Source organism: Thalassophryne amazonica, chromosome 13 (assembly GCF_902500255.1).
Source record: "Thalassophryne amazonica chromosome 13, fThaAma1.1, whole genome shotgun sequence".
Classification (NCBI taxonomy): Eukaryota; Metazoa; Chordata; class Actinopteri; order Batrachoidiformes; family Batrachoididae; genus Thalassophryne; species Thalassophryne amazonica.
Window position 1 is genome coordinate 43899855 of NC_047115.1, and position 11212 is coordinate 43911066.

At 41.0% G+C, this 11212-nt stretch overlaps 1 protein-coding gene across 2 annotated transcripts in view; it reads left to right on the forward strand.

Annotated features, from left to right (window-relative positions):
* The window catches only part of rrbp1a (ribosome binding protein 1a), a 35643-nt gene that overhangs the window by 18842 nt on the left and 5589 nt on the right, over positions 1-11212 (forward strand). For both annotated transcript variants that reach the window (XM_034184690.1, XM_034184691.1), the window contains exons 5-18: positions 3948-4100; positions 4348-4466; positions 5290-5443; positions 7694-7832; positions 8024-8202; positions 8284-8318; positions 8402-8477; positions 8573-8610; positions 8713-8794; positions 8873-8910; positions 8988-9066; positions 9135-9224; positions 9309-9395; positions 9480-9569. In XM_034184690.1, coding sequence (XP_034040581.1) covers positions 3948-4100; positions 4348-4466; positions 5290-5443; positions 7694-7832; positions 8024-8202; positions 8284-8318; positions 8402-8477; positions 8573-8610; positions 8713-8794; positions 8873-8910; positions 8988-9066; positions 9135-9224; positions 9309-9395; positions 9480-9569 — 1359 coding nt within the window. The remainder of the gene's footprint in view (positions 1-3947; positions 4101-4347; positions 4467-5289; positions 5444-7693; positions 7833-8023; positions 8203-8283; positions 8319-8401; positions 8478-8572; positions 8611-8712; positions 8795-8872; positions 8911-8987; positions 9067-9134; positions 9225-9308; positions 9396-9479; positions 9570-11212) is intronic.

The window sequence follows — 11212 nt, forward strand, 5'->3', positions numbered from 1 at the left end:
CGCACACAAATATAAAAGAACAAAATAAATCTGATTAATGATATACACTGGTATGCACTGATATTCACTGGTACCAGTACTGACCTTAATACCTTCTGTACCACAAAGGCTTGTCAGTTTGGTTACATGTCGATGTACAACTCATTGCATATTTGGTAATTGTACATGCAAGAAAAACAAGCTTCAATGCACCTCTGCATGTACAGCCACAATTCCAATGAAGTTGGGATGTTGTGTAAAATGTAAATAAAAACAGAATTCAGTGATTTGCAAATCATCTTCAACCTATATTCAATTGAATGCACCACAAAGACAAGATATTTAATGTTCAAACTGATAAACTTTATTGTTTTTGTGCAAATATTTGCTCATTCTGAAATGGATGCTGCAACATGTTTCAAAAAAGCTGGGACAGTGGTATGTTTACCACTGTGTTACATCACCTTTCCTTCTAACAACACTCAGGAAGCGTTTGGGAACTGAGGACACTAATTGTTGAAGCTTTGTAGGTGGAATTCTTCCCATTCTTGCTTGATGTACGACTTCAGTTGTTTAACAGTCCGGTGTCTCTGTTGTTGTATTTTGCGCTTCATAATGTGGCACACATTTTCAATGGGCGACACGTCTGGACTGCAGGCAGGCCAGTCTAGTACCTGCACTCTTTTACTATGAAGCCACGCTGTTGTAACACGTGCAGAATGTGGCTTGGCATTGTCTTGCTGAAATAAGCAGGGACGCCACTGAAAAAGATGTTGCTTGGATGGCAGCATGTGTTGCTCCAAAACCTGGATGTACCTTTCAGCATTGATGGTGCCATCACAGATGTGTAAGTTGCCCATGCCATGGGCACTAATACCACCATATCATCACAGATGCTGGCTTTTGAACTTTGCTCTGGTAACAGTCTGGATGGTCTTTTTCCTCTTTTGTCCGGAGGACACAACGTCCATGATTTCCAAAAACAATTTGAAATGTGGACTCATCAGACCACAGCACACTTGTCCACTTTGCATCTGTCCATTTCAAATGAGCTCGGGCCCAGAGAAGGCGGCGGCGTTTCTGGATGTTGTTGATGTATGGCTTTTGCTTTGCATGGTAGAGTTTTAACTTGCACTTGTAGATGTAGCGACGAACTGTGTTAACTGACATTTGTTTTCTGAAGTGTTCCTGAACCCACGCGGTAAGATCCTTTACACAATGTCAGTTTTTAATGCAGTGCCTCCTGAGGGATCAAAGGTCACGGGAATTCAGTGTTGGTTTTCAGCCTTGCCACTTACTTGTAGAAAGTTCTCCAGATTCTCTGAATCTTCTGATTATATTATGGACTGTAGATGATGGAATCCCTAAATTCCTTGCAAGTGAACGTTGAGAAACATTGTTCTTAAACTCTTGGACTATTTTTTCATTGAGTTGTTCACAAAGTGGTGATCCTCGCCTCGTCTTTGCTTGTGAATGGCTGAGCCTTTTGGGGATGCTCCTTTTATACCCAATCATGACACTCACAGTTAGTGTCCTCAGTTACCAAACGCTTGTTGAGTGTTGTTAGAAGGAAAGGTGATGTAACACAGCGGTAAACGTACTACTGTCCCAGCTTTTTTGAAACGTGTTGCGGGCATCCATTTCAAAATGAGCAAATATTTATACAAAAACAATAAAGTTTATCAGTTTGAACATTAAATATCTTGTTTTTGTGGTGTATTCAATAGAATATAGGTTGAAGAGGATTTGCAGATCATTGTATTCTATTTTTATTTACATTTCACACAACGTCACACAACAGAAATGGGGTTGTACGTGTTTACAGGGCCATTATTGGGTCAGTGCCTGAAGTTTCATCTCTTGAACACAAGATGGCACAACTGGCCCGAGTGCATGTACCGTTTTGAAAATGGTGCATTTCCACAAAATGCCACAACCACCAAAAAGTAAATAAAAGTACTTAATTTACTCATATTTGGAGTCAGTCTGGGTAAGTCGCACCCTTCCTCCCACCTCTTCTAGACTTTTTGACCCCGCCTAAAAAGTCCTCGTGCTCTTTAATGTGGTGCTTTTTCAAGTGTTCCCTGTATTGTAGGTCGTGACGGAGCTTCTGTCTCTTGGTACAATGGCTTTGCAAACATTGCTGTCTTGCTTTGCGATGTTTCTGGTACAAACTATTTCCAACCGGCGAACATGTACTCCTCAGTGCCCGCTTGGTAACTAGCTGCAAACTGCGGAAGGGATTTCCTGAATGGAAATGTGTCTCATGATTCCGCGTCTCACTGAGACAAGCCTTCGTTCAGAACCCCACCCCCGCAGCCAGACAGTAGAGCAGCAACCTGCACTTGTGGAAATGTTTCAACAGACACACAGATGGTTCCTGTATTGGAAAACTCTGCAGGTTGTATCGGATATTTCTGATCCGTGAATTACGTCGGTATCGGAACCCAATACCGATATTGGATCGGATTAGCCCCATCATTAAATTCACATCTCAGATAACACGTGTTGCTAAGTGCATTTCACCATAAAGCATTTTAATGTAAAAGTAGGGTCAGTGTCACCACAAAGACTTTTACTTTGAAAGACAGTGTCATTGTTCTGTGTGACTGTTTGTAATTTGACACCATTTAACCAACTTATCTAGGGAGATTCAGATGAGGTACTTGCATGGTGAGGGAGCATCAGTGATGTCATTTTGCCCATTTGGCGTATTTCTCTGGCCATGATCAAGCACACAGGTGCCTGTGTCGAGAAGTCCAGCAACTGTGGAATTCCAAGAAAATACCTATGTTTCACCTGACTGTAGTAGGTAGATTGCTACTTTTGAGCGATGTGAATAGGCCTTTTGTCTGTCTGGGTGGTTGCCATCCAGGACCCAAGGCAGTTCCATGGTATGGTGGATGCGGCAGAGCACAGCGCCAGCACACGCTCCCAGACCTTACCTAACCTTAACCAACTCACTGTATGTGAGAAAAATTAGCAGCAGTGAACCACTGAGGTGAATACAGACATTTTCCACAATTTGGATCATGTTTTAGTAAGTAGTGAAGCTTGTATTGGAATACTGTTGACCTTGTTGAATGCTTGGTCTCCATGCTTGTTCTCCTTTTACTAAGGAGTGGCTTCTGTCTGGCCACTCTGTCATACAGGCCTGATTTGTGGATTGCTGCAGAGGTGGTTGTCCTTCTGGAAGGTTCTCTCTCCAACGAGGAATGCTGGAGCTCTGACAGAGTGACCATCGAGTTCTTGCTCATGTCCCTGACTAAGGCCATTCTCCCATGATTGCTCAATTTAGACGGGCGGCCAGCTCTCGGAAGAGTCCTGGTGGATCCGAATTTCTTCCATTTATGGATGATAGAGGCCACAGTGCTCATTGGGACCTTCAAAGCAGCAGAAATGTTTCTGTACCCTTCCCCATATTTGTGCATTGAAACAATTCTGTCTTGGTGGTCTACAGACGAGTCCGTTGACTTCATGCTTTGTTTGTGCTCTGACGTGCACTGTCAGCTGTGGGACTGTATGTAGACAGGTGTGTGCCTTTCCAAGTCATGTCCAATCAACTTAATTTATCCCAGGTGGACTCCAATTAAGCTATAGAAACATCTCAAGGACAATCAGTGGAAACAGGATGCACTTGAGCTCAATTTTGACTTTCCTGGCAAAAGCTGTGAATACTTATACACATGTGTTTTCTTCTTATTTTTTTTAAATAAATTTGCAAAAATCTAAAAAAAAAAAACAAAATACTTTTTTTCATGTTGTCATTATGGGGTATTGTGTGTAGAATTTTGAGGGAAAAATTAATTGAATCCATTTTGGAATAAGACTGTAACATAAAAAGTGAAGCGCTGTGAATACTTTCTGGGTGCACTGTATTCTCAGTCTCAGAAATGGATGTTTGATGGGGTCAAATATGTTAAAAATGTATCACAATGTAACTTTTTTTTTTTACCTTTTTATATTAGGAACTGTCTGCTGAGAAATCCAAGGTGGCCAGTGTGGAGACAAGACTAAGCTCTCAATTGAGCAAGAGAGAGCAAGAAATGATTGCTCTCCAAACTCGAATGCAAGCCAGTTATCAGGACCATGTAGCCCAGACCCAAAGACTGAATGCACAGGTCAGTTTTAATGAGAATTCTAGCGATTATTATTGCAAGTCCCAATTGTATATTTAAGATTTTGTATATGTCCCTGAAAATGTGTGCACTAAATGTAATGCCGTATGTTATATTCAGTGTTATTTTGAATTAATGAAATACACAACTCAGTCATTTTAAAGAAAAAATATTAGGAAATATGATACCACTCATTCTGCTGCTCATTAATTCCCAAATCCTTAAACAAACAAACAAAACCCTCTTCCAGATCCTCAGCCTACAGGACCAGTTGGACAAAGGCCCCAATGCCCAGTTGGCTCGTCTACAACAGGAGAACTCCATTCTTCGTGATGCTCTCAACCAAGCCACAAGTCAGGCTGAGAGCAAGTGAGTGTTTCTTTGTCTTAGAAAAATCTATGACAAAGCTATTCCTTATATTGGAATATATTAGCCATGTAAACATCCAAGCAAATTGTTTTCCACAAGTTGAACTTTCTGTGCATGCTCATCAAGGGCGATGACGTATTGTGAGGATTAAGCACAGAAAAGGGCCTCAGAGATATTCCCATGAAGGGAAAAGGGAAGAAACTACATCAATTTTAAGAGATAAACTTTAAAAATCATTGACTTAAGACTGTCAGTGGCCAGAAACAAATAAGTGAAGTTGTTCCATAATGTGCATGAACCACCAACTGCTGTTGCAGTCTGATCTTCTGGGTAATAAGGCAGAAGTTTAAAAAAAAAGCATAATAACATATGATTCTGGTTCACTCTTTATTTTGAGAAAAAAATCTCTCCTGCTGGGGTTTGAGTAGCAAAAGTAGAATGACTTGGGCCCATTGTTGAAATAAAATAGCTGTGGCCAACTAGAACTGCTTTGTACTCATGCAAAAGTAGCCCATGTGATTGTTTTGAGCATCATATGTAAATGTGTGTATAATCGGTGAATCCACAGTGTTTATATGGCCGTAGTAAAACAAAATATTTAGTTCTTTTGTACTTGGATTCCATTCAGATTTGAATCATTCATATATGTAAACCTAGCTACTTTGACTTGAATCAAATGTAAAGTCACATAAATTTAAAGGTATGCTTGGTTTCCAGCAGTATTTAGAGTTGCCATTTGTCCTGGGGTCAGGTTATGTTTGTGTTATGTCCTGCCTCACCCTATTTCTCTCCCTCTCTCCTCTCTGTCTCATTTTGTCCTCAGACAAAATGCAGAACTGGCCAAATTGCGACAAGAATGTAGTAAGTTAACCAAAGAACTTGGTGAGAAGACAGAAAGTCTGCTATCTGATGAACACATCAGGAAAGGACTGGAAGCCAAGGCTTCAGCTGCTGAGAAGCAGCTCACGTTGCTACAGGTTGGCTTAGCCACATCAACACAATTTGATTTCTGCTTTTAAATGCCCCCATCCTCCAGTATAATTTTATTTTTTTTATTTGAGAGACTAGAAGCTTGGACCTTTTCTACTTATCCTATGGTCCATTTATGTTAAAGGGGAACTATGTAACATTTTTACCATTTTGGTGTAATTCTAATCCCTAAATTACTTTTTCTGAGGAAAATTGAGACTCCCTTCAAGCACCTCATAGTGGAAAATCAGTCTTGCAACTTCAGGGACTTGAACCCTGTCTCCTTTGAGAAATTCTCAGGTCTGGCAAAAAACATGAACTGCTTTATGACACACACCCCTCCCCCATTAAGGCACTGGCGAGCTAGCAGCTATAAGATCAAGCAAAGGATGGCTTTATTTCTTACATAGTTATCGATACCTCCTGTCAATTTTCTGTGTACTAAAAGTAGGCTTTACAGGTTTTCTATGTCAACAACATTTTATCGAGTCTTAAAGTAAATAAATATGAAATTTTTCACTGGATCCTTGATCTCTGGGCATAAATAGAAATAAACAAAATCTGTTGTTTTTGTCAAAAGCATTTTCTTTCAGACATTAATGGCATGATTGTCTCTCCATAGATCTGAGCTGAGCTCAGCTGGCTGCTGGAGTTTGTAGGTCTGCAGCCATACAGTCTTGGGCTGCTGCACATCAGCGCAGGACGTCTCATTTTGGGAGGAAAAATAAAACCATTTTTATCAATTGCAGTTTATTGTTTGTATTACAACGTTTCGAAAGAGGTGTCATTTGATTTACATGCCGATTCGCTTTGAAGTAATAAATTCCAAGCGGACTCGACTCAGCAGAGAGCGGCGCAGCGTTTGGCGCAGTGGTTGATTACAGACCTGCTGCAGGGTCTATAATCAACGTAGAGAAATGATCATTTTCCCAACAAACACCCGCAAAACAATAGTCGCTCTAAAGGACCGATAAGGAAATCGTTAAGCAAAAAGGCTATTGATGTTGGTGGATTGAATCATTTCTTAACTATACCCGAAAAGAACTGGTTCCCGATACCCATCCATAGCCATTGCCGTGGCAGAGCCTGTGTAAAAGTAAAGCAGACCACTGTTGGAGGTAGAGAAAAAGAGCGCATGACCGAGTGGGTTAGCCACGTTCAGGCTTTCATTGAGTTAGGCTAAGCTAAGGAAAAAAACATAATAGCCTCTTGTTTTTCCCTGTAATGTTGTGTTTTATGTTTGCTAATGCAATAGAAATGTACACTGTCTTAAACTTTATTATGATACTGTGTATCATTACCCACCTCAGTGGACATGGCTCCACGGACTTTGTTTGCTGGCTCCATTGAAAACAGGCATATAGACAGTGGGAGAAGAGGCAAGAGCTGGCATTGAGGTTTACGACACTTTGCGACCTATGTACTCTGACCTGTAGGGGGAGCTCTGTAGAGAAGAATGCGACCAACAAATAAATAAAAATGAAAATACTGTATTAAAAAAAAAAAAAGACCAGAGTTGCATAGTTCCCCTTTAAAGGGTACTCACTCATTATATCTTGGAGGCCACTGCTGAGCTGCAACGAAAACGTTGTTCAGCACCACTTGGAATGTGCACTTCTCATAGAGTCACTTCTTTCCATCCCTCTGTAACAGACTGTAAAAGAGCAGGCAGGCACAGTCTAACACCATACCACACTTGACTGTTCTGAAGTGTATCTTGTCTTACTCTGTGCTTCTGAGACTACCTTCGGCCTACACAGTTCCACTCTAGTGGATTGCTGTTGGTCGCACTTATTGTCGGTAATGTGGAGCAAGTGAGTCAGCACTTCCTAACAGTCAGGTGTTTAGTTTGTTTAATCATTTGCTACGACTTACTTCCAGGAGTTACAGGTCTGTCAACATATTATGTAATGATCTAGGCTATTACTCAGTGTGCATGTTCAAATTGTGATTTACACTACTCGGTACACTCCAAATAGTCTTTCTGAATTGATAAGTTTGTGTTGCTGCGCTGCTGTACAGAATGATCAGTAGTTGGTCTGCTGTTTTATTTCTGTCAGATCAAATCCATTGAATGTGAGTTATCTGGTAATATTATATGCATTTCCTGTAGTTGTTCTGAATGCATGGACAAACTTAATTTTATTGATAATAATGAAAAGAAATAGTGGTCTGTATAGTATTTCTGTATTGTGGCTACCAAATTGGACATTATGAATTTCTGCTTCCATCTAGTGGTTAATTTTGTTTTTTATCAGGCTAACCATGCAGAGAGTGAGCAGGCTTTGCAGAAGAGACTGGAGGAAGTGAGTGAGGAACTCCGAACATCCCAGAGTAGAAGCACCAACCTGCAGGCCCTCTTGGAAAAAGCACAGGAGGACAGCAGCACACTTTCAGGTTGCTGAATGGTCTCCGTAATCAGTCTAGAAAAATGAGCTGCCCTGATTAGAGCAGTGAACAACGTGAATTGGGTCTTCAAGCCTTGTGGTGGTCTTGCAAATGTGGTACATGCTGAAGGCTAACAGAATGTACCAGATATGGAATAAGCTCTGTACACTATAGTCTGACTGTGACCTTTGGCCTAACAGAATTTCAGGTGCACATGGAGACTATGCAGGCTGAGGTCAGGGAGCGCTCTGCTCAGGTTGATGCCCTCACTGCCGAGCTCGGGGACACACGTGCAGAGAAAGATCAACTTGAACAGCAGGTGGCCTCCATCAACACACTGCTTGAGGCCAGTCAAAGCAAAAAGGAGGAGTATAATCAGGTGAGATACTTTGCTGAGATGCCCACCCTGCTGATCACACGCAGTCATCTCTAAGGACTGTTGTTTTTTCTAACGTGCCAGGTTAATGTTGCAGAGCTTGAACAGCTCAAGTTGAGGTGAGTGTTTCGTCCTCTTCTCTCCTTTTATTGTCTGCATGAGATCACGTTTATTTCTATTACATGCTCTTTTTGTCACACAGCCTTCAGCAGAGTGAGAACGAGCTAAACGCACTCAATGACGAACTGAAGCAGCTGCGGATGAAGCACGAATCAGCTGTATGTGTTTCTGGATTACTTGGGAGATGGGGTTATATCTGCTCATCCAAAGATCAGCAACGCTACTAATTACAAATAATGTGCTTTCCTTGTAGAATGCTACTATTGTTGAGCTTGAGCAAAGACATAAAAGGTACAGTGCATTTTAGCTTCACCTGTTAGTCTCAGATCTTCTAAATTATTTTCACTTTGATTTCTGATTATTTTATATTTAATCTACATGGTATGTCTTTAGTGAGGATACCAGCCTTATCAAATCACTTCAGGATGAGATCAGTCACCTCAAGGAAGAGATGGTGCAACTCAAGAACACACCAGTGAGTCCATATGTAGCATGTGTGGGAGAACTAAAATAAATCCTAAATTACTCAATTTTCATTTCCTTCCTTCATCAGGCAGAGCTCTCGGCAGAGCTGAAAACTCAACTGAACAGGTAAATTGTGGCCCAGTATCCAAAAATGTCAGTCATACAAATTGTTAGGTTTGTTTTTCATTTTGTTCTTTATCTAGTCTTGCTGAAAAAGATGCCCTCGTCACCACACTACAAGAGGAGCTGGGAGAAGTCAAGGAAAAGATGACTATTGACACTGTAAGATATGTTTTTATGAATGTAGTGGCTATAGTTTTGCTCTTATTAATGTCTGTCATCTGTTTCAGAACATTATTGCACAGCTGACAGCATTTCAAACTGAAGCCAAAGAAACTCTCCAGACGCTCTTTCCACAGATACCTCTAGAAATGGAACAGGTAATAAAGGGACATTTCACTAAGAGCCGATGGATAATGATTCTGTATCATGACATTCAAGCAAGTTATTCTTGTTTTTGTCAGTCAAACTGCTTACAGGTTTTTGTACACAAAGCTCAGGAGGCTCTCAATCAGCAGAACCAGGCATCCGACGCAGTCACGACGTTGGCTGTAAGCCAAGAGTTTACATTCAAGCATAAGTTTTGATTGTGGTTTTTATTTGTTCATTTGTTTTAATACTATATGATTTCCAAGGAGGTGCTTGAGAAACTGAAGGAAGCTGAGGAGAGCCATGGATCCGTGCAGGCTGAATGTGAACAGTACAGGACAGTCTTGACTGAAACTGTGAGTAATGGTTCAGACTTAAACAAAAATGAGAAGAAGAGTTATCAGTCATGATGATCCTTCATGCACCATGAAGTGGACAAAAAAAAACATGTCACATGTCTGTCACATTTATTTTCAAAAGGTAGTGCTCCTACTTCATGCAACAGCTTAATTGACACAGTATTTCTTTATTTATAACACAAACACTGCATCAGAGCAGAATCTAACAGCTAATTAATGTTATGATACGAGGCACAAAGAACTCGAGAGTAAATTGCATCTTGTCACAGCATATTCTTACTCAAATCATCTTTTTGTTTTATGGTGGTTGGCATCCATCTTAATGGTGGATTACTGCCACCTTCTCCTTTGCAGTGTGGATTAGATCTCATTCAGATCAGTATACAAGAGCAGCTCAGTACATGTGCAGACTTTGCAGTCTTCCGGCTGTAAATGATACTATTGTGTGTGTGTGTGTATGTATGTGTGTGTATGTATGTGTGTATGTGTGTGTATGTGTATATATATACTCAACAAAAATATAAACGCAACACTTTTGGATTTGCTCCCATTTTGTATGAGATGAACTCAAAGATCTAAAACTTTTTCCACGTACACAATATCACCATTTCTCTCAAATATTGTTCACAAACCAGTCAAAATCTGTGATAGTGAGCACTTCTCCTTTGCTGAGATAATCCATCCCACCTCACAAGTGTGCCATATCAAGATGCTGATTAGACACCATGATTAGTGCACAGGTGTGCCTTAGACTGCCCACAATAAAAGGCCACTCTGAAAGGTGCAGTTTTGTTTTACTGGGGGGGATACCAGTCAGTATCTGGTGTGACCACCATATGCCTCATGCAGTGCAACACATCTCCTTCGCATCATCTGTGAAGAGAACACCTCTCCAACGTGCCAAACGCTAGCGAATGTGAGCATTTGCCCACTCAAGTCGGTTACGACGACGAACTGGAGTCAGGTCGAGACCCCGATGAGGACGACGAGCATGCAGATGAGCTTCCCTGAGACGGTTTCTGACAGTTTGTGCAGAAATTCTTTGGTTATGCAAACCGATTGTTTCAGCAGCTGTCAGAGTGGCTGGTCTCAGACGATCTTGGAGGTGAACATGCTGGATGTGGAGGTCCTGGGCTGGTGTGGTTACACGTGGTCTGCGGTTGTGAAGCTGGTTGGATGTACTGCCAAATTCTCTGAAACGCCTTTGGAGATGGCTTATGGTAGAGAAATGAACATTCAATACACGAGCAACAGCTCTGGTTGACATTCCTGCTGTCAGCATGCCAATTGCACGCTCCCTCAAATCTTGCGACATCTGTGGCATTGTGATGTGTGTGTGTGTATATATATATGTGTGTGTGTGTGTATATATATATGTGTGTGTGTGTATATATATATGTGTGTGTGTGTATATATGTGTGTGTGTGTGTGTGTGTGTGTGTGTGTATATATGTGTGTGTGTGTGTGTGTGTGTGTGTATATATGTGTGTGTGTGTTATATGTGTGTGTGTGTTATATATATGTGTGTGTGTGTTATATATGTGTGTGTGTGTGTGTGTGTGTGTGTGTATATATGTGTGTGTTGTGTGTGTGTGTGTATATATATTGTGTGTGTGTGTGTGTGTATATATGTGTGTGTG